General features: G+C 42.4%; 1 protein-coding gene across 1 annotated transcript in view; it reads right to left on the bottom strand.

The window, feature by feature from the left end:
• The window catches only part of csmd2 (CUB and Sushi multiple domains 2), a 122,401-nt gene extending 99,240 nt beyond the window's left edge, over window positions 1-23,161 (bottom strand). Inside the window, exons 1-2 of the mRNA XM_088318269.1 lie at window positions 22,325-23,161; window positions 10,038-10,254 (exon numbers count right to left, since the gene is read on the bottom strand). Of these exons, the coding sequence (XP_088174395.1) occupies window positions 10,038-10,254; window positions 22,325-22,490 (383 nt within the window). The 5' untranslated portion in view covers window positions 22,491-23,161. The remainder of the gene's footprint in view (window positions 1-10,037; window positions 10,255-22,324) is intronic.
• Between the last annotated feature and the right edge of the window lie 320 nt (window positions 23,162-23,481).

Genomic DNA, 23,481 nt, shown 5'->3' with positions numbered 1-23,481 from the left:
TGTATTTTCTGCGGGTGTGTGTTTATGTGCAGCGATTGATTTTTAGTGGACTGGGAGAGAAGAGTCCATTGAGCTGTTTACAAACAATAAATCATAGAGTTTTATATGACTAGTAATGATAGCAACGTTTTAGGGCCGGGTATCGATTCAAATTTCCAAAGTCGATTCGATGCACAAGGTTTCGATGAAATTCGATTCACTTTGACTGATTTTGGATTCAATCAAAGATTTTAACTTTCATATCGACGGCGTTCTCAGAAGAACAATTGCTGCAATTATCGGACGTTTTATTTAACACGACCTTGATCAAAAGAATAAATACATCTGCCTTTGTGCTCGTTGTCGCTGACTCAATGGCTTCCGCCATTTTGTTTTGATACCCTACTTTCACGTGATCTCGCGTGATGCGTGAAGTCACGTAGATTTTTGGGGGGGTTTAACAAATCTAGATTGCGCTACGAAATGGAACATTGATTCAAATTGATATATTTTTTTTAAATTTTTTTTTTTTTTTTAAACCCAGCGCTAGATATATACTTTTATTAACCAAGTCACTTATGGGCTTATTTTCACATGCACATGATGATTTCTGCAGTGGAAAATGAAAAAAATACATATTTACATGTATCCTTTGTTCATTTTGAAAGGTATTTCAAACAAACAAACTTATTTAAAAAGCGGAAGTTCAGCCGAAGTACATCGGTGTGATTCATCACAAGCCCCACACTTGACTGCAGCTGTTGGAGGTTAAACTTAATTCTTCCATCTTATCAGAAGAAATTCACAACCAATTAGTCTGTCTTTTTTTTTTTTTTCAGCCCCTCTAAACTTTTCACATCAGGGCAACTGTAATGTAGAAAGTCACTTTGCCCAAGGCTAGCTTTGATGTAACCGCCGGAATTTAAGCAAGAATTCTTTCGATTAAATCCGTAAGTTAAGCAAATATGTTAAGACTACTCATTTGCAGTCCTGCAAGGTTTTAACCCCTTTCTGTATTTAAAACATTTATTTCTTTTTAGTTTTGGCGCCACTCATCATCTCACTCCGAAAGTCTGGAGGGCATGCGGCTCGCACAGCAAAAGGTGAATGTGATTGTAGCTGGAGGCTAGAGGAATTTGTCAAACTCCAGGCACGGCCGCCTGCCCTGTTGCACAACTCATCAATGTTTCAAAAAAACCTTTTTCAGAAAAGGATTCTTTTCTTCCTCCATCAAGAGCGGATGACTGTCGCACGCAGCGGCTCGTCAATATTCATAACGCCGTGACATCACAAGTTGTTTGCGCGTCGCGGCTGAGCGGCAAGCGTCGGGTGAGTCCCCCCTCACCCCCTCCGATGTCATTGGTGCGGAGTGCTGATGGTGAGATAATCAACCGCAGTCAGCGCCCACTGAGAGACGAACCGCAGTGAAGTCATTAATGAACCGGTTTCTCCACAGAGACGGGGGGTTGGTGTCGGAGGCTGCTCCATTAGAAGAAAAAGCAGAGTGAAGGCAAATGTGGTGGAAAGTAAGCCAAAGTGCGGGATTGGAGCAAGTGTAGTTCATCGACGAGCGAATTGTACGCAGCTTCGGAAAAGACAGAATCATCGGCATTGTGTCAACACACTACTGAGTATTTTGTCATTTGCTCAGCAGAATTGTAAAAGTGACCAACCCCTGAATTAATGGACTCATGCAAGAATGTGAAGAGTGCGTGAATGATGAGTTACAGGCGAGAGCACACAAATGGCACAGCTTCACTACTCGCGGTGTCTTTAATTAGACGCCTGCCTTTGTCTCATCATCATTCTTACGACATTAAAATTTGAATTATGAACCCATTTTCATCATCGTGACATTCACGTTCAGTTACTGGAGGATTATGCTGCATTTTAAAATTGGGATTATCCATCTTTTCATCCATCCAACTATTTATCTATTCATTCCCACCCATACATCCATCATCCACAATTTTTCATTAGCCTACCATCATCCATATCTTCAACTATTGTTCTATCAGATCAGATATCCATCCATCTTTTCATCCATTTTTTCATGTCTATTAGCATCCATCCATCCATGCATCATACATCCATCTTTTTATCTATCCTACATCCCTCGATCGTTCTATTCAGCAATCTGCCCATCTATCTGTCCATTCATCACATCATCCATCCCTGCAGTCAGCCATGCACCAAACCAACCATACCTCCCAGCCAGATATTCAGTCCATCCATCCATCCATCCATCTATTCAGCCAGCTATGCACCAACCCAACCGTATCTCCTAGCCAGATATTCAGTCCATCCATCCATCCATCCATCCATGCATCCATCACATCATCCATCCATTCAGGCAGCTATGCACCAACCCAACCGTATCTCCCAGTCAGATATTCAGTCCATCCATCCATTCATCCATGCATCCATCACATCATCCATCCATTCAGGCAGCTACGCACCAACCCAACCATATCTCCCAGCCAGATATTCAGTCCATCCATCCAACCATCCATCCATCCATTCAACTTTTACAGTACTTTTAAGTACTAATGCCCAGAATTAATGATGTATATGAAAGCTAACACACACCCACCCCCACCCACAGACACACACACACACACACACCAACGCACATGTGCCCATGTTCAATCCGGCGCATCAGTTGGTCAGTGACAGAGCTGCGTGCCGTTTCCTCTCTGGGCATCTGCACTTCATGAACAGTGTGTCGCATTGCCGTGGTGCCAGCTGTATTTGGTCAGCACTATACTTGCCTTCAAGGCAACACGTCGAGCATATGCTATGAGTTTCAGGAGGTTATTAAATGGGACATAGTGCACCATGCAGTATGCAGCTCCCTCTTTTCTTAACATCCCTATGACGGGCTTCCATCAAAATGTCCCAAAGATGATATTTATGGGGTACTAATCCTATTCTTGCAGTCTCGCAGAAATTAGACTGTTTTGAGGGGGTGGTTTGAAAAAAAGTCATGAGTTAATACACTTGTATGACAGTTAAGAATATGAACATGTTATCAAGAGGAAACGATGCCTGTCCACATAGTTTCTGTGAATTGTTGTTCTCAAACATTAGAACAGAATTAATAAGCATGCAGATTCAATATCTCAGAGTGCGCAAATGATTGCATTGGATTGTGTCCGTCCATGTTCAGACATATCAATTAATCATGCAACAAACAAATAAAGGCTGGCGAATGAAACGAGATGGCATTCGCATATCTCTTGTTCCAATCCGATCACCTTGCAATAATCCTCGGGGAGAAAACAATTAAGGAGGAAATAACATTGATTGAAAGTCGCATGACTCATACAAGCAGGTAAGTGGCAAAGCCGGTGATAGAGATATGCCGAGAGACGCGCCATCTGTTTCTTCGGTACTGCCTGGGTGCCTGTCGGCGCATCAGTGGAGGGCGACTATGATATATTATGATTCGTCAAGTGAACGAGGTGCGAAATTGAGACAAAACAGACCTGATTAAAAGCGAGGCAAGACCCATGGATGAAGAAATAGAAATAAAACATCGGTTCTCTGTGCCGTGTAATAATAAATAAATAATAATTTGACTTGACTTGGCATGTTTCACATTTGAATATTGGATATATGTTAAAATTCCGAACACTAAACAACGGAAAAAGGCTTTACGATGCCAGTATGACATCAAATTGCATATGTAATGGTCCATGTTTGCATATGTGCCGGTGAATGTATTTGACGCCTCAAACTAGGCACGAAGCGATGAATCAATATTTTGAATTCCACCATTAGGACCCCACACGCTGTGTTCGGTTTCACTTCACAGGGGGGACATCAATAATAGACTCCAAACAAGGATGGGCATAAGATCCGATTATCCAGCAGGGATAACAGGGACACGGTGACCGATGGAGTGCCCGAGCTGTGCTATTTACTATCCGAGCAGCCGCACTTCTTTGGCTTCCACGGGCATAGCTGATCAATCAGCAGCAGGGGAAAAAAAAAAAAAAAGCAGACGGCAAAGGAAACGTGACGAGAAGATAAGTATAAGGATGAAATGGAGGGGGAGCCCGGCACGGTTCCATATGCTTGAAACCAGAAACTGGCGCTGATTTTAAATTAGGTCCAGGCTCAAACAAATGGCTTGTCGCAAATGCAAATCGCTGTGCGCCTAACAAGTCTCCCCGTTCGAGCTGTAAACTTCTCAATCGCTTTCCAATGCATCTTTTGCGGCTCAGCCAAGATAATCTCATCTATTCTAGGCCTCCACCTCGATACGTGCCGTTTCTCAGAATACCTCAACAATTCTTTGTAGCGTTCAGAATCCCTTCTGTTTACAACAGAATATGCGTCCATCTTGACCTTGGTCACACCACAAGTGTCCTAATTACATGCCAGAACCGTTATAGTTGAAACATTATCACATTTCACAAGGTGTTTGGATCCCTAATTAGAGGGATATGCTCAAAGTCTCAGAGAGCCCAGAAAGGCAGTAGGGTGAAATCAAAGGGCAAGAAAAAAAATTGGACTGCTGCAGCGCAATAGAGAGGAAGGGGTTGGAATACAAGACATGCTAGAAAATATGAAGCAAATGGAATTAAATAAATGCTTCAACCACTCTTCCTGGAGATTAAAGCTTTCAGAGATACATAGGATAGAATTTGTTATAGTGTCGTATGCAGTTGTACAATATAATGTTGGGTTGTGGAATTATTCAAAATTGAATTGTGATTATTACACTCAACAATTACAAATTGGCATAATTGTAAAAAAATCATTATATACAATATAGATTATTAAATGTAAAAAGTTGAAATAGTACTCATTTTACAATGTCTAATACTAAAGTGACTATACTTGAGTTCAAAATGTGGCCGTTCTGTTGACATTGTTATTTATATGTTACAACGGTTCTATAAAAATGAATAATAAAAGTGTGTACAATACAATAGATACCAGAAAAATGCATTTGTTTAGACAAGGAACCAAGACTCATTTTTTTCTTTAAATTTCAAGAATAAAATTTTCTCAAATTTGTCTAAATATTGTTTCCATTTTTACCATTTTTGTTTTGGAGCCCCCCCCCCAAAAAATCATTTGAATAATCATGATTTCAATTATTATTATTGAGCAACATGTATAGCCAAGTTTTTGATAAATATCTTCATGATAATGATGTATTTTTTCATACATTATTATTATTAGGGATGGTGACAGTAATTTAGGAACCGGTGAATTGTGTGAGGTGAATGATGTGGAACTGATTCTTTCGATTAATCGTGTTTTGGAGCAACTCGTGTAAAATGCTTCATGAAATGGGGTTAAATAAAGTTAACTCGGACGACACATTTTTAGTTTGCAAGTGTACTTATCACGTTTTCAGAGTCGAGGGTTTGACACTAATAATTGAGCACATCCCTTCAACCCCTAAAGTCGCAAGTTATGGCACATCCTTGCTTGTTGTTTCTTTAATCTCTGCCGCAAAACATTTCATCTCTCACCGCAGCTCAAGTGCATCGTGCGAAGACGCCGAACAGGCCCCGGGGATGGGAAGACGTCAATAGCGATATGCACAATGAGGCGCACGAAGGGGGTGTGGCGTATAAATTCACGGCCATCTAGTTGATTATTTCGGTAATCTGAGCCCAGTAATTCTGTCTCGCAAGTGATCTGACAGCCACAAATCTCGGCATCTTTTCACTTTTCATCCCGGCTGCGAGATGAGAGAAAACAAACTATCAGTCTTTCCCCACTATTCTGTTTTTAGCCGTCTGCTGTTAAAGCTGGCGTTGATAAGTGGTAGTCTCTCCATTAACAGCCCAAGCTCAAAGGAACCATAAATCCAATAGTCGGCGTGTGAGCGTTGATGTGTGTGACTGGTTCTATCAGCTGCTGTATCAATGCTCGTCGGTGTGTACGGAAAAATTGATACGTGACAACGATATCCGTATCGGTATTGTACGTCTTTACGAGTCCTTGTAAGAAAGCTTTGATACAACTTCACCAGCCTGACGAATACCGTTTGGTTAGTAACCATCTCAGCTGTGGAAACATACATATTAGTTTTATGGTTCTTCTTCACGTGACATAACTGAAATTATTTTTGTTGTAGTTATACCTGGTACTCAAATACGTACGTACATGTATTTGTATTCAGTATATAATGTACAAACAAGCACAACATACCCCAAGAAATAGTTCACCTCAGACACACACTGATTCACCATGTCATTTCGATTAATACCCAGCTCCTGCGCAGACTCGCCTAACTTGTGATCAAGATGCGCAAGGGGAACACACACACGCAAACACTCAGCACATGTGCATGGCGGTGTTTACATACGGGGGTCATTGTCCAACGTGTGCGCCGTGAGAGATTAACGGCCGGGGCCTTCACCGAGGTAGAATTATAGCCAAGGCAAGTCTTCAAGCGGCAAGCGGAATACGTCACCCGGCTCCTTCACCCTGACCCACCCCACATGAGGCACATTTTTTTTATAAGCTTGCATCATCGAGTGACTCGTGACTTGCCCACGATATGCGGTAATTAGCATAACCGTCACATCAAATTCCACAGGAGAAAAAAAGACAGGAAGCCATCTGATCATTCTCACCGAAACACTATTGACAATGTTCTTGCTGATGTTGGGCGGAGGCAGGCATGCTATCACACAGAAATAAGCATATTAGCCCCATGTTGTGAACTTTCTCACAACTTGGCAGCTGACTGGTATAACCATAACACGGGACCATAACCTCGCCTGCTTGCCCATGACAAACACACCAAATATCTATTTCTACCACATCCATCACTTATTTTGACAGCATGCACTCACAAAGCTTGGAGGCTGACTAGAGTGTCAATGCTGCTCCCAGCATCATGCACGGGTGATCCTTATTTAGGACCAATCCAGTCTGCGGGCTAAAAATATGTCAGTTCCAATACTGCTGCCGCCTCCTTGTTGTCACTTCCTGCACTAAACAGACCAGGTTCTTCCACTTAGTCACTCACCTCTGAGAGGAACACATGTGGCTGTGTCATCGTCTCTCTCACTCACACTCTCACACACTCTCTCTCACTCTCTCTCTCTCTCTCTCTCTCTCACTTATAGAGACAAATGTTAAATGTGAGTCACTGTCTCCGTTTGCCATGATACGCGACATCAGGGTCACAGTAGTCAAAGTATGTCTGGGTGGGAAGTCGCCCAGGGGACAGGACCTCTGTTGTTGTAGTCAAAGTGACTGATAAAAGGTGTCGGAGACCTTCTTGTCTTTTTAGCGACAGTCGCTTTCGTTTGACTGTGATAGCTTCTGTCGCTCCGGCTTTAGCAAAGGGCCTACTGTGCCGTACACTGCAATACTTTCCTGGACGGGGTTTTTCCCAAACAAGATTATTATTTCTGTGACTTTAATGTCATGGAACTGTCAGAAGATACAAATGTTTAAAATTAAGAAGCTTATCCAAATTGCTCTGTTGGCATCTCATCTCTGATATACTGAGAACGATGAATCAGGTAATGTCTATGTAAATGAAACTTCATATAACTTTAACAGAGGAGTCAGACAATGTTTACTGACAAGTGCTTGTAATTTCAAGAAATGGGCGTAAACTTAATCCAAATCAACAAAAAGCATGCAGAACAGAGACTCAGAACAGGCTTTAAACGGGATTGGATGGGGATCGGATTGCGAGTGTGACAGACAATTTACAGAAAAGGACGCATGAGAGATGGAAGGAAAATTACATGTGACACCTACAGGAAATGAGAGCACACCAAGGGCAACGAAATTATCCGACTTGTACATTTGGATTGTATGAAAGTGTAATGGCAAGGTGTGACGGGGAAATGTATCATGTGGACGTACTGCCGCTTGAGTGTGTTTATGCAAAGCCCGAAAAGAACCTCGTCTATGTTTTCACCACACAATTGAAACATTCTCACACTGCCCGTTGAGAAGTTGCCATTATTTACTCTCCTTGTCAAAATCATTAAATGGCCCCAGACACACAGACCTGAAAACAACTATAAAACTCCTGTCAGGTGCATGACATGGGAGACCAAACCAGCAGGCGTATCCTTGACATGATTTTAGGAGGAGGAAGAGCAGCAGGCAGACAACAGACTAACTACTGGTTCAATGGCCGCAAAAAGACTAAAAATCCACAAGTCCAAATCGATTTGTCGAAGGCCTCAATCAGCAGACCTTTCAAACTTCTTCAGACTGACACTGCAGAACACTCTGTCCCACTGGAGTATCCATACAAAACAAACTGAAGTGGTCTAAAGCCCAAGAGGTGTGAAGGACAACAGCATGACACAAATCCATAAGTGTATTTTGTCTCAAATTTCTTGGGTTCCTTTCGAGCCAGCCGACAAAAGCGACGAGTGGCACGGATTGAGAAGGGGGAGAAAGTGAGCAGGGAATCATCCACAGCGAGGTTCACCGTGAACCAAAACGCTGTTAGGACTGCGAGGATCAGTTTTTCCTTTCACGTTTTTTAGATGGTTCGGATAACACATGACACTTCGGGTCAGTGTGCTGGAGGCCAAAGAATCCACAACCGCACGAATCCCGGGATTCAAAAAATACTTGGCAGTTATTTGCACTGTAAATCAGTCAGCCCAGTGCCATAGCATCTACGAGCGTCATAGGTGAGTTTAATCCAAAAGAAAGAGGAACGACGATAAAGCATCCATCATCTTACAAGAATGACGTCTTTTATAAGTGACGAATGTGCAAAAAACTATATTATTCATATATTTGTTACCGTGCAGTCTATAATCGTCCAAGATGACTAAGTCAAATTAAGAGACTTGTACCGCCAGATCTGCAGTCAATGACATCCCAAATAGCGTTAGTGTGTCAGTGAATAGCTGGTCAGTGGGTGCATCTTAAAATTACAGCTAATACGAATAAAATACAGGTAAAGCCGCACCGGGCTTGTCAGGTATCAATTTGTAGCCGTAATGTTGTTTCAAATATGAACCTACACACCTAAGCTAGGGCTGGCGATGCTTTGACAAATTTGAATCTTTTCATCACATCCACTTTGCAAGTTGCAGTTGCTCACCTTGAAATTTGTGAGGTGAAAATGAAGGAAGGTTTAGAAACGTCAATAGTGACAACGTCAAAATAGAAAAGGAGATTTGAGCGCAGTGCGCCGGCAAAGTAGCACTCTACATAAATCTTGGGCTCCAGTTTCTTTTCTACTTATGTATTGTTTTGCTCTACAAGTACCCAAGGTTAGTAAATATTACAGGTCTTAATTTAATCATCTGAAATATGACAGTTTTTTTCTCTGCTTTTTAATGACTGTATTTTCATGAGCAGAAGGCACAGAGACTTTAAGTGCACAGTCTCAGTTGTGCGTGCTACTTCTGTATTTAACACACCGCAGTATCGGGCACATGCTAGCTTGCGCATGTTAGCTCACGCAAGGTAGCTCGCACTTGCTAGTGCGCGCAAGCTAGCTCGCGCATGATAGCTCACACATCTCAGAAGAAAGACAGATCAGAAAGGCCAAACTAAGTTAGTCATGTGACATTAGCAGTCCAACAGGTGTTAAAGCAGCTTTTTGTGACAACACAGCCAGACATTCGTTAAACTCATTGATCGTAACAGTGTGAGATCATCAATGTCAGGGGAGGGATGTCACGAGTCACCACACTCCTTACAGTCACGGTTTTAAATTAAAACTACCACCGAACATCCACTGAGCAACATACAATCAAACAATGAAACAAAGATTGTAGTCTCAGACTTGACCAGCAGGGGCTGCTAACGTGCACTGTGAAACGCTCCAAGGTATTCAGGCGCATTGCTCAAGCGAATAGCAAGTGCACAGATATATGGATCTCAGACTATACGCAAGGCGGTCCGCAGTACACGGGAGAATATTTTGGGACTTTAAAAGAAATACAATAATTTAAGTGTTGTCTGCTATCAGAGCTTAGCGGCTAACTCTGCTGAGTATGTTGGCAGTTCAACCATAACCCGGGAAACAAAAATCCCATATATTTTTAAACTTTGCATGAAATACTAAATGATAACTTCCGCATAACTACCTTGTCCGCAGGTTCCCAGGACTGGATGGCCCATCATAAATGGACAGGATGTCAAAGTCCTCCTCCAGGGCAAAGCCTTGAAACACCAGCTGTATCCGATTGTGCTCTGCTGCCACAATCACCCACGTGCAGTTGGCGTAGTTGGGATACCCGTAAGGGTAGCCGGGGCTCTCTATTGTTCCGTTGGGACTGTGCAGTATGTAGCTACAGTTCTGAGCTGGAAAGAGAAAAGCAAATGGTTTTAATTGTGTGAGCTTTGTAGGGAAATGTTTAAAACGCATCAAACTCACTACTTTAAATTCAAGAATTCAGGTAAGCAATCCTGCAACAAACTCCATTATTGCCATAGTGCGAAGAAAATGGACCGCAGCATATTAACAAAGAAAAATGAATTGATCTCATCATCTGGGGAGCTCAAAATCTGCCGGTGCCTTGATCAAAACCACCGAAATTACGTCACACCTCCTGCGTCACAACTTAGACTTGCTTTTTGTTTCTGGTGTGATATCTAGTCTACTTTATTTCACCAAATTGTCTGATTGTGCAATTAAAAATGCTCTCAATCCACCGAAACACCCGGAAGGGTGCAGCGTGGTCTGCCAAATTCCCATACATTGTTAAACTCGACCTAAAAAAAAATCAAGATGTAGCGCACACATGCAATGTCAATGAAAATAAAGTCCAAATAAGTAAGTGTTGTTATTATTGCATCTCTCTCCCTTTGATTTCTGAAGCCACATGCGTAAATCATCATGCGGACTGCATAAAATGTAATTAGAAAAGAATAATTGGAGGGCATCTGTTATCTGCAGAGCTGACATTTTTCAAATGGAACAAACAAAACCAAGCAGCACAAAACCGGGATTTGATCTTTGTTTTTTTTTCTGAAAATCTACTAAAACCGCCAATAGCCTGTCGTAAATCAGCGCACGGAAAAATAAAAAAATTGCGTATCCATTTGTTAGCATAGCACACAATTCCCAATGCCCAATTTTGGTTTGCTTATAACTGCACGATTGTGGAACGTCTCGAGATAACCATACAACTCAAGATTTCTTTCCATTTAACTGGCTCTCATTTAAAAAAAAAGCCCAAAGCAATCAATCACTGTGTTTTTTCATTAAAGCTTTGAAATAGGCCCAGCAAGTCAGTTGCTACCTTCCCATTAGCAACAAGTCAATACTAATATCCACGCAAAACCTCCACATCCACCGCTACCTTATTTTTATACACCGAGTTAGGTCAGTAAGCTCCCTTCATTACGGGCCTCCGTCAGACCAATCAATTGCTCATACAAGCAGCCTGATGGAGGATCTAAATGGGGTCAGACAAGGCGGCGAGCGCCTTGTAAATAGTCAATAGTAGATTTGGGCGTGAATGACAAAAGATGATCTGTGAATGCGTTGCAAATCATTCATTAAATGAGAGAGGAATTTTAAGCTAAGCTCATTTTACATGAAGATGAAAATTCCAGAGAGAAGAGTGTAACAGAATGATAGTCAACATGCTTAGAAAATGTACTTTGATCAGTGCTTTTTGACAATTAATATGTGCTTTTATTTTTATTTTTCTTGCTTGATTTTCACATTTGCATTTCAAAGGCTCACTGTGAAATCGATTGTCTTTTATGATAAAAAAATGTAAAATAAAAAGCCTAATGTATGGACATGCTTGAAAAGACAACATAAAGCGATTCAATGTCATAACTTGCGTATTGTTCACACAAAAACAACAACAAAAAAATAATTTGTCAATTCCGAAAAAAAATTCGCTGACATCAAAATACCTTCAAATCATCACAATTCAGTCAGGGCGAATAAATAATCGTACATGATTTTAGGTACATATAGATTCTAATCATCCTCACTGCCCGTCAGCTCGAGAGGAACTATGTTTTTTCTCGGTTGGTCGGGTAAATAATAGAGAATATTTTCCGTGCTTTTAAATGTAAAGTAAGGCATTGCAACGCTACTCTGCCCTGCTCTGAAAGCCGAGAGGGCTTTGATTAACTTAACCAGCACTTAGGGCGTGGATGAATAATTGAAACTTCACCTGAAGGTGCATTATGAAATTAGCTGCTGGGGGGTCGGGGGGGGGGTGGGTGGGTGACCTACACAGAAGCCCCTCAATACAAATTTAAAAGGAAAGCGCCTGGCCAGCAGTCAGCCCTCCTAATATGTCATTAAAAGAAGTCTGGTTGTGTTGCAAAGTTGAATGCCATCGCTTCTCAATTTGCAAAAAACGCAGCTTCGGCGACCAGTGCTTAGGGAGGAAGGGGGGGGGGGGTGTTGAATGCGAACTTTCAACAGATAGTAGCGTTCATCATTCACAGTGTTGGTCTCGGCGCCGCAGGCTACTCTCCGGCTGGCACTAAAACATCTCCAGTGTGCATGCTGCCAAATGGGTGCACAGGGAGAAGTGTGACCTTGCCTGGGAAACACTCCAGGCCTTTACTTGTATGTTTATCATGTGTGCGAGAAGACCTATAGTGTTTGCTTTGCGGTGTGCGACACTGCGACACTGTGATGAATTTACAACCACTGTGCCGGCACGACGTCAGGACACAATGAAGGAGAGAGCGAGAGAGAGAGAGAGAGAGAGAGCAGAGGAGAATGAGGGCTTAAAGGCAGGAAAAAAAAAAGGTGTTGAAAATGGTAGAATTCAGAGGACGGGAATCCTGGAGGTTGTATGAAGAGACAAATCTGAAGGCAATAAAAAAGTGGCAGACTGGAAGAAATGAAAGTGAATGGCGGCGGCTGTGTGTGTGAAGGTCAATGTGGGGTGTTGCAATGTCCAGCTCGAGTAAATGAGTTTGAAAGAGGAAAACATAAACAAAAGGTATTTTCAGCATTGTGTTGCCCTTCTCTTCTCAGGTCGCACGTGACCAGGGTGATATTTGCAGCAGGGCTGCAGTTTGGGATTGAATCTTAAGAGGCCAATTGAAGGTACTGGAAGATGATGTGATATGAGAGACAGATATCTGTGCTACGATATCATATGGATAAAACCATCGGACAGCATGCAGACCTTCCGGTCTCGCCATTTCTTGTGGTGCCATGACTTAACGCATTTAATTTGTTCCGGAACTCCAAACATCTTAAATCATCGTTGCCTATTGAAATGGATAGAAATGTCATTCATCCCTTGCAGCGCTTGGGAAGACGTAGTGTTGACTGAAATCAATGTGGTCCATCTTGTAAGGGGCCACGCGGACAATAGAGAGGAGTGATTGGGGAGGAGGTAGAAATACAGTATTTGGGGAAAATGAGGAGGCTTTTTGAAGATGGCGCCGCGTCATTTGTTGTCTACAACTATCACTACAAATGTCTACTTTAAAGTGGGATTAAATTTAAATAAATAAATAAATAAATAGAAAATAAAATAAATAAATAAATAAAAAAATAAAAAAAATTAGAATTAAAAAAAAAATTACATGCAGGTAGCATAGGGCAAAAAAATCCAATCTGATTCGTATTGTCCCGAACAAAAATGGCGCGAGGACAACCTGTACAGTTATATTGACGCACACAAAGAAGAACTCTACAACTAAGTCGTCATCTGTTTGTATTCAAACGTGAGTTCATTGCAATTATATATCTTGAATTTTTACTCGCATCAAAGCCCCCCCACATTTTTTGACAGTTATAAGAGCTTCCAGTCTTTCAGTCATTTAACGGTTATTGTACGCCGTGTTTGCGACAGCGGCAACCACCGTTTGTTGCGGCTTTTGTGAAAGCTTTATATGAACAAAATTGAGAAGTGAGTCTATGGGAATGAATTTCCTTTCATTCATTAAAATAAATAAATACATAAATTAAAAAAAAAAACAAAAAAAAAACAGTTCTGAGGTCTGACGCAACTTGTGTTTACGCGGGTTGCGCTCCCTTGCACACCAAACTCATCCAAGCATCCGTATAAAAGCGTTGCTTTGCGCACTGGAGCCCTGTCACACCAGAACAGAGGACATGTTTCCCGGAAAGAAAGAAAAAAAAAAAATTCATTGAATCATAAGAAATGTCTTCATAAGAGTTCCTTTCACTGGATCAAACAAAAACAGGCATTTATCTGGCCCAGTAAACTTAACAGGCACAATGCAGTCAGGCAGGTAACATTCTCCTGGCCAAGCCTTGACTCGTCCATTCGACTGCCAAATAAAGACGCATCATTTGTCACTGGGCAGAAGAACCTTTCTGCTGTTCTCGAGTCCAGCGACGGCGTGAATCCAATAGTTGGCATCGTGGTTGTTAAGCAATTATGATCCCAGGGCACGCCATTTAGGCCAAAACTGATGCATTTTGTAATCACTTTCGCTTTCTTTTTTTTGGACGTTTGGATTTAAAGACAGTAGTGGTGGAGGGAGGGAATTAAACAATAGCTCAATCTGGTGTGTATTTTTTATTATTATTATTTTATATTATTATTATTTTTTTATTCAGTGATCTTTATCCAGCAGAACGAGCCGAGAAGCCCACCTCAATTTTTTCAAAGCATTCAGTCAATAGTGATATTATTTCTCCTCATTATTCCACTTGAGCAGAACCATGTTATTTTATTTATTTATTTTTTGTGCCGCAATGAAGAACAGCGCTCATCGGCAGCCTACGCGCAAAAGCTTAAGATGATGAACAAGAAGAAGAAGAAAAAAAAACCCTTTCAGAGTCAAAGGCATGTTATACTTGATGAACCCCCATTTTCACAAAGATTCCCGTTGCTGTGGGAGTGTTTTTATCACTTTGACAAATTGCAAATCCTCTTGAATAAACACACACACACACACACACACACCCTCCCACCCACGTGCACACACACACACACACCCCCACACGCACGCACACAGGCTTAATGCATGGTTCAGTTCAAGAAGCCTCATTAACGGCCGACTTCATTGAAGATGCATGTTGTTGCCATGGCGACGACACCCAAAAAAAAAAAAAAAAGCGGCGTAACACATATGAAGACAAATCCCTTCTTTGAATTATTTAATATTGCCGCAGTCCGCCTTAACACTTCATGTGGCACGCACGCATTCCGTGCAAACAAACGAACATCGCAGCTTTGAAGCCGAAAGTTTGCCTCTCCACTCGCGTGACACGAGTCAAAAGTTGAAGTCAATTAGAAGCTCATTTTTTCCACTCTCCCCACATTTAGCGTAATCGCGGTGGTGATCATGAAATGAGGACTATATAAAAAAAAGCTGAAGACAGCTCTTAAAACACTTGAAGGACAACTATTTCGGCGTCTAATTGGGTGGAGTCTATATAGGAACTGACCACACAGCTCAATTGATTTGTTGGTACCGTAAACATTTTCCGATCCGGGTTTATGGTCTCAGTCATTACTATCAAGCCGGCACGTCATTAAATTTTTGTTTTTAGAATTATGGCTCCGTTTAAAGAAAGATCGTTCTACATGAAGCTTTAAATGCTTGAAGCGGGGCTACCTTGCTATCCACCAAGTGATACCCCTTTTTAGAGCCAATCGGGATAGACCTACACGTTCACAGAAATAATTCACAGATGCTCGGGTGTCATATCGATTTTTTTTTTTTATGAATAGAAAAAAAATGCCCCTAGTTAGATGAAGCGCTTGGGAAAGATTTTTCATATTCACATATTGTCGGTTTAGCACAGTATACAACTATGCAAAATAATATTCCAAGAACTCTGTATGGAAGCTTTATTTCAGGGCAAAAATGACAAAGAAAGAAATTAACTACGGTCATTTAAAAAAACAAAACAAAAAAAAAACAGTATGATGGAAATCCCACAATGTCAAATTGCCCCAGACCACAAGCTGTGAGAACACAGGCAGCAATCCGATTGGACCCAGGTGTTATGCTAACTATGCTACGCTACATTTCTATGCATTTAATTGTTTCGAACGCGGACCATCACTGTTGTGATTCCTACACAACACACAGACGCACCATCGGGCAGGGAACTTTACATCATCCGCAAGGGGAGATCATGCGGCTCCTTTTAAATGTACTTTCCGTCCATGGATGTCCTGCAACGACATGGCATGTTGTCCACACGCCTCGCTCTGCACTGAATTTAAAGGCAATGAGGAGCGCCACTTCCACTTGATGGGAAACAACTCAGCTGCGTTCCCTCCCACAACGGCGCAGCACCCTCTTGTACTTCTTTGTGTCCATTGGTATTTCTGCTACATGAAGTCCATCTGGGCGTTCTAAATTCACATCGTGCTGAGCAAGGAGCAACAGGGAATGGCCTATTCTGCCCGTCACAAGAATTCAAATAAAAGGCGTCAAGAGCAACACGGTCACCCTTACGGAGCATATTGGCGTATGCATTCAACGGGAGAGGGTAAACGCGGACGTTCTCGGAAGTGCTGTATATTAAAGCCAAGTGGGAGATGAGATCTAAAGGGCAGGTCACGAGCGCCCCGGCAGGACGATTGCATCCATCACGAAGAGATGGCTGGGAAGTACATGATCAATCAGCTCACTTCAACCTAGTGCGGATCGCTTTAACCTTTCGATTCGGAACCAAGCGTGGGTGCGTGAGAAGTAAAAAAAAAACAAGCACCAGGCCCGCACACGCTATTCTATTGTTTTCGATTTTGTTAGAGTGAACTTCATTCGTTCGAAAGTAACTATTGTTGTTACATCACGCCCTCTCTGTATCGAAAATACTGCAACTAGACGTTAAATGCCGCAAGTTTTCTCCCAAGGATCACACTGCACCATTCCAACAAAAAAAAAAAAAAGAAAAAAAAGACCTCAAGACAAATTGCGCCAAGCTCGGAAATAAAGAGAGACAAGCACAGGAAAGTAACAAGACAAAGGCAAGGACAAGTTACCTGCCCTGGATTTGATCTCCTATCTCCTGGATCATTGCAGTCAGATAAGAGCAGCCAAAGTCAGGAAGCCAATGAAAGACTTTCCCTGAGCTTTGCGTCTTTGCAAGACAGCAGGGGCATCTACATCAGTCTCCGTCTACGGGAGGATTTAACGAAAATTCCCTTCGCTGACAGTGACGGCAGCAAAAGGGAGGGACGAATAAAATTTTTTTAAAAAAAAACTCAAAATGATGTGTTTTGGTGCTCTGTCTCCCACGTATGGGGAGTGTAAGATATATATTGATTTATTTTTACCTTAAGCATGAGATTTAATTTTCTGAAGTGTGACAGGAGTTGCAGGGCGGTTGCAACGATCACACACGCCGACATCAGCCAGGTGCCCGCAGCAAGCAAACGTCTCCACTGGGGGGGGGGGGGGGGGGGATCGTGGTCGGAAAGGTGAGTATAGTCTTGCAGTACCAATGCACAGTGGAGAAGACTGAGACGACGGCGCTCTCAGTTCAATCCATGCTAGCATACAATGCAAAAACGTTCGACGAGCTAGCAAAGTGATTTGAACACAAACAGTGGCGCAATCCATGTAGACAGACAATACTGTACTCAGGGGAATATATTCTTTATCCTCTGTGAAGAACTGCCATTATTACTGTGTGCTCGAAAGGTAGTGCGCACACCAGAGGGAGCAGCACGATTTCCATTGAATAGAAGCAAAAATAAAAAAAATAAATAAATAAAAATTCTGTAGAAAATGTTTGAATTCTTTACATTCTATCGACGCATGTCATAAGTTTTTCTGAATAAAATATAAAGTGTTATTTTTATTGTTTAGAAACTAAAATGGATTATTACACTTCTATTCATTTCAGTTGGGAATGATGATGACTTGAGATACAAGCATAGCCGCATAGCGACGTGACTCATACCTCAAGGCAACAGTGTATTTTTTCTTTTTTTTTAATATTATCCTACACGTTCATTGATTTCCCGTGACCATTCGTGAATCCAAACAGGAACATCCATGCATATGCAAAAGGATTTGACGCTGATCCAAATCAGGATTGTTCCGCTTCTGTGTTCCACCAAGTGGTATTCTCCTCACTGACAGATGCAAAATAATGCCTTACTTAAAGGAAAAAGCTTTTATTCCATTTGGTTCCCATCACTGAACTTCTGACTTGCTTCCAGACAGAAATATTGCCTGCTTTGAGTGTGTTCGGCATAATATTTCATCAAATATATCTATACGTTTATATACGTATATTTTACCGCAAATGCCATTAAAGTCAACTACCATTGTTTAGTGCTTAATGGAGGAACATTTTGTATGTGATGTTCCTCCATCTCACTGAGTGCCACTTTAATCAGTCAATTGCAAAAGGACATCAGACTTTTGAGTTCAGAACTTGGTGTGCGAGAGAGTGTGTGTGTGTGTACGTAAAAGTCAATGAGGCTGTGCATACTAGCAAATGGCTGCATGAATGCATTTATGAATATTTTGGGGAAGAGTCTGCGAGCGTGCATGAATTAGTTAAGCGACTGTGAGTGTGTGAGTCACCGTTGTGGCTGAGATTAGTGCGACAAAGCGCGGCCGCAGAGCTCGGACCATCTGGGAAGGGATGACGGTGCGAGAGAGGGGGGGGGGATGCGACAGCTACGGGGGCGAGGAAGAAGGGGGGTGGGGGGGGTGTCCATCAGCCGGTTGGGATCCGGAATAACAAAACTAAAGCATTAGCTGATGACCTGCTTGTCAACTTAAATCATCTGGAAGTCAAGTAAGGTGACAGCTCACACTCACACGCAACTTAGTCCAAATCAGTCGACACCTTCCCCACTCTGAACCGCGCAGATGTTCCGGACACTCCCTGGTTTTGAAAAAAAAAAAGTGATCTTAACAGTATCCCAGCTCCCTTCCTGCATTTATTGCTCAGCGGTGAATGTGGAGAGCAGATGGGAGATAGGAGGCAACGGAGCATGCGGCAGATTGGAGATTGAACGTAGCGGGAGGACAGGTGGGAGAGAGGTGAGATGAAGCAATGGCAGCGTTAAATGCAGCGGACATATGGGAAGTGTTGGGGACAATATGGCTTCCGGGAGGTCGTTTTGGGAGCACGCTTCCATGAGATTTTAGACTTTGGATAAAAAATAAATAAAAAAAAAACAATATTTTATTTTTTTTTAAAAAAAAGCACAGACGTTTCATGACATATTTACACCACAGCAGTTCTGCATTGATTTTTTTTATATATATATATTTTTATTTTTATTTATATAAATTCATCACAATTGATTTTTGGGGGCCTCCAGTTGATTCAATTTACACTCAAAGGAAATTTAGAGGACATTGGCACCCAAACATACAACATCTATGAAATTATGGTAAAATAGAGTAACAAAATCTATTTTAAGCCATAACATATGCCGATGTTCTGATGACACGGAAAATAATTCTGTCAAGAGGCATGCGTAAAATGAAATCATCTGGATCCAGATATATACTCGACCAATGTGGATCTAATTAATAGCTATGACGTTGCAGAAAAAAATTCAACCTGTTGCTGAACCCTCAAATCATAAATATTATAAATCAGTGCCACATTAATGTCATTTCTGTTGAAGGCTATACTACAGCAACTAAGTAAGGGTAACAGTAGTTGCTGATAACAGTAAAAGTATGGCGTATCACTAAGTCTGACCGAGATTTGCCTTCGCTCGCACATTCCCTTCATTTAAATGACTCGCATTTGCCTAATTTAGTATGAAATTAGACGCAAAAATCTGATCAGATCTTGTCAGATAAGCGGCTAAAATGTGACTGTGTCTAATTGGGGGTGCAAAGGCATGAAAACATTGGAGAAATCCCAATTTCAAGAGCCAGCTTGTGATCCAGTGAGGAAGCAGCTGCTTGCTGGGTTTGTTGGCGGCGTGGGAGCTTTCCATGGTTCTGAAAATATGACTGACTGATGACACCAGCATGACAATCTCACATTCTGTGCAAGAAAAAAGGTCAAGCTGATACAGATATTGGGGCATTTGGATTTTAGTTGTCAATCAGAAAGTCCACGCAAATGTTGGATGATTGAGCTATCCATGGTGCTGAAAATAAAACTGAGTAGACGTGCATTATGTCTGGTAGTAACATTTGCAAAAGAAAATGAAACCTCATTTTTTGGTGATTAATCCATTCTAAAATGTCAGTCTAAAGCAAAAGTATATGAAAACTGAAGCAATACACCACATAGGAAGTAATGTAAACATAAATAATCCGTTTCAGAAACACAAATATGACCAATAAATCAATGCTCAATTTAAAAAAATATGACACATTTTCAACTGCATGAAAAGTGAGTGGATGTATGAAAACTAAATATTGACGAAAAAAAGAACCAGAACGTCAATATACTGCAGACCAAATATTGGTCAGTATGATTCAGAGTGAAAAAAAAAATTGTTAGCAGCATAAAAGGTAAATGCTTAAAAAAGAAACCAAAGTGACTGAAATGATGTTATCCATTTATCGTTAATACTAAATCTAATAAAAACAAAGCAATTTCGGAAACAATAACAAACCAGCTCCAAAAACTCATTAAAAAAAAATTAATTGAAATTTTAAAAAAAAACAGTCAAAATGGAAACATAAACTGCACATTACACAAACTACACAACCTAAAAAGATCCGTCTCTGGATCCTGTGAGAGCACTTTCTTCCTTTGAGACGATAATGGTAGCAGTATGCAAATGATTTTGTGCAAAACTGGCCACAATTTAGAAAACCAATAAATAAATAAATACATTAAAAGTTGAGTTGGCAAATACAAGCTGATGCTATGACGTTAAAAAAATTAATAAAAAAAAAAAGAAAATCGTCCAGCTTGTGTAGCATTACTGCGGGTTGCATCATCATCATCATCATCATCATAGCGCATCAGCATGCAAAAAAAAAAAAAATAATAAAATGATGAGAAAGATGAAGTGTGATCTCTTTCTGGTCTGCAGACGTCATTCTCAATTTCCCCCACCCAGCAACGCCCTCGGGTTTTTCCTCCTCCGTGGGTTTGAGCTTGATTACTGCTTATCGAGCGACAGATCCTCCGGGAAGGTTTCTTTTTGATCGCTCCGAGCTCCTTTTGACACTCCTCCATCTCGAAAACCACTCGGGGGACAAGCACGGAGGAGGGGGCGCTGAGGGGTACCACGCACAGAGGCTACAATGTTGTTTTAAGCCAGACACCTATCATGCACCCGAGGAGACTCGACTGTTGCTTGTCAGACAGCCTGCAGATGAAGAAAATCGTGTCGAGTCCGTGTTGGGACAGCGCACGTGCGCCTCGTGGGCTTTCATTTATTCACGCTGGAGTGTGGGGCTCTGGTGCCCCTTAATGGGGGGATGGGGCAACTGCCGGTGGCTCCTATGCAGAGTCCACTGACCTCCAAGCGTCAAGAACCAACGCTCTGCTTTTCTCCGGAGAATTCAACCAAAAGACTTGAGAGTTAAGAAAAAAAGAAATGAATCAATTCAAAACAACCAAGTTTGGTCACCTGGTGGGTGCAAGTATTTCAATCGGGAATATCGCTGAAGCTCAAGCACATTCCCACTCACTTGTGGATTATGTGCCAAAAGTTGGAGGAGGCGAAAGCAATGGTGGATAACTATCAAATCCACTCTGGGCTCATTAATGTATGCATTTCGCTAAATATGCTATGAGGGATGGAGGGAGATCTAAAAAAAAAAAAAAAAATTTTTAAAAAATACATATTTATCTGTTGAATGCTCGACTGCAAGTGTGTTAGAAATTAACTCGAGAGGGGGCAAGTGGGATGTCTTCTGACGTTTAAAAGGCAAAAGAGGATTCCAAAAAGAAAAACACCCCGTTTGTCTCTGTGCACACTTATGGATGGTGAACGCCTGCTTGCATGCTTTCTTTTTTAAGATATTCCCCCCCCTCCCCACACACACACACACACACCTCACCCCACCACTCCTCACTGCAGCTCCACTGCTCCGAATCAGATGGAAGACATGAAGACAAGTACCTTTTTTAAGTTTACTTCTCTGTAACATCCCTGCAGCCACTTTTTGCTTTCTGGGTGCGAGGAAGTGGTGGGGGGGGATTGTGAGTTTGGGGGGGGGGGTGCGCTTGTTGCAATTCAACAGTTACCAAAATAGACACAGCAGCGGTAGCCGCAGCCACCTCCTTAATATAAATGCAGCGCATTTTTTTTTTTTTTAAAGCTTTGCTGCTTCAAATGTCACAAAAAGACTCTTCATGCAGCAGCAGCAGCAGCAGCAAATTAGTTGCAACATCACAGGGCGCGTGCTAATGCGTCTTAACGAGCGTGTGTGTGTGTGTGTGTGTGTGATTTGCATTCAGTCAGTGGTTGTGGGGTGGCGGTGTGTGTGTGTGTGTGTGTGGAGGGGGGGGGCTGCCGCATTTTTACATGACTTCAGCTCTTCTACGGGGACTCACCCTTCACTGATGCGCTCACAAGCCCCATGTAGAGCACAAGCAGAACCCGGCTCCACTGACGCGCTCCCCCTCTCGTGACAGCAAAAATCCCAATTCGCTCCCCGATCCGGCGTGCGCATTCCGGTCCCCTCGCAGGTCCCGGTGTCCCGTCCCGCCTCGTGTCCATGGCGTCCTCTCCGGCGCGATACTCTCGTGATAGTTCTCAGACGGTCAGGAAAGGATGATTGACTCGGTGTCGGTGCTGAGAAAAATCCCAATGCATGGGGGAGGCTCGGATCTGGCAGATGGATTGAACCATGTCTTGCAGGCGCCGAACGGCTCCGAGTCTGTTTGAACGGGGTATTATATTTCACACCTGGGGGGGAAAAGAGAGTGCGGGGAGAGAGAGGGGGGAGGTGGGGGGGGAGCAGGGTTGGGTAGGGGAGATGTGCAAACCCAAATGATACGCTTCAAGTGGAAGATGCTCGACTCCACAAGCAAAAAAAAAAAAAGAAACAAATCACGCCAATCGCTGGTCTCCTCCAACCCGAAACACGTCAAAAGCACAACGTTCCTCCTCCGGTTTGCCGCGCAGCTCCTAAATCTCCATCCAGACAGTCACAATTTGCAGGCATGATAATCCACCTTAAACTGGGTTCACATACAAATGAGAGCGGACAGCGGCGGGGGGCTCGTGATCCGGGAACGGCAGACTAAAACCTCGGTGCGCAAAGTTCTCGGTCCAGCAAAGATGGGATCTCGGTGTGCGGAGGAGGGGGGGGGGGCGGTGGGGGGGAGAATCGTCAATTTGTAGTTATTCCCAGGATGGTCAACGTGGCGTCTGACAGCGTCGCCTCGGCTCGGTGTGACGCCAAGATCAGACTGCAGACCTTCTCTCTCCTCTCGCTCCCTCCCCCTCTCTCTCTCTCTCTCTCTCTCGAGCGCGCGCGTGCTCTCTCTGTTGCACTCGCTCCACCTGCGCCTCTTAATGCCAATCCAAGTGGGCTCCCTTTTTGTAAGATCATAAAATTGCTTCTACGAGACAGTATAAAAACGTTAAACAACCAATCCGTTGGGCATTTTTTTGGAACATAAGTGTGAGAGATGCAGCAAGAGTTCCTCAAAAAAGTTGATTTGAGATTAGTAGCCCACACTATTCGGATTTTTGATGCAGATCA

Source organism: Idiotropiscis lumnitzeri, chromosome 16 (genome assembly GCF_059441095.1).
Source record: "Idiotropiscis lumnitzeri isolate Australia: NSW breed Sydney's pygmy pipehorse chromosome 16, RoL_Ilum_1.0, whole genome shotgun sequence".
Lineage (NCBI taxonomy): Eukaryota > Metazoa > Chordata > Actinopteri > Syngnathiformes > Syngnathidae > Idiotropiscis > Idiotropiscis lumnitzeri.
The sequence above is the reverse complement of the archived record's forward strand: the minus strand, read 5'-3'. Positions and strand labels throughout refer to the sequence as shown.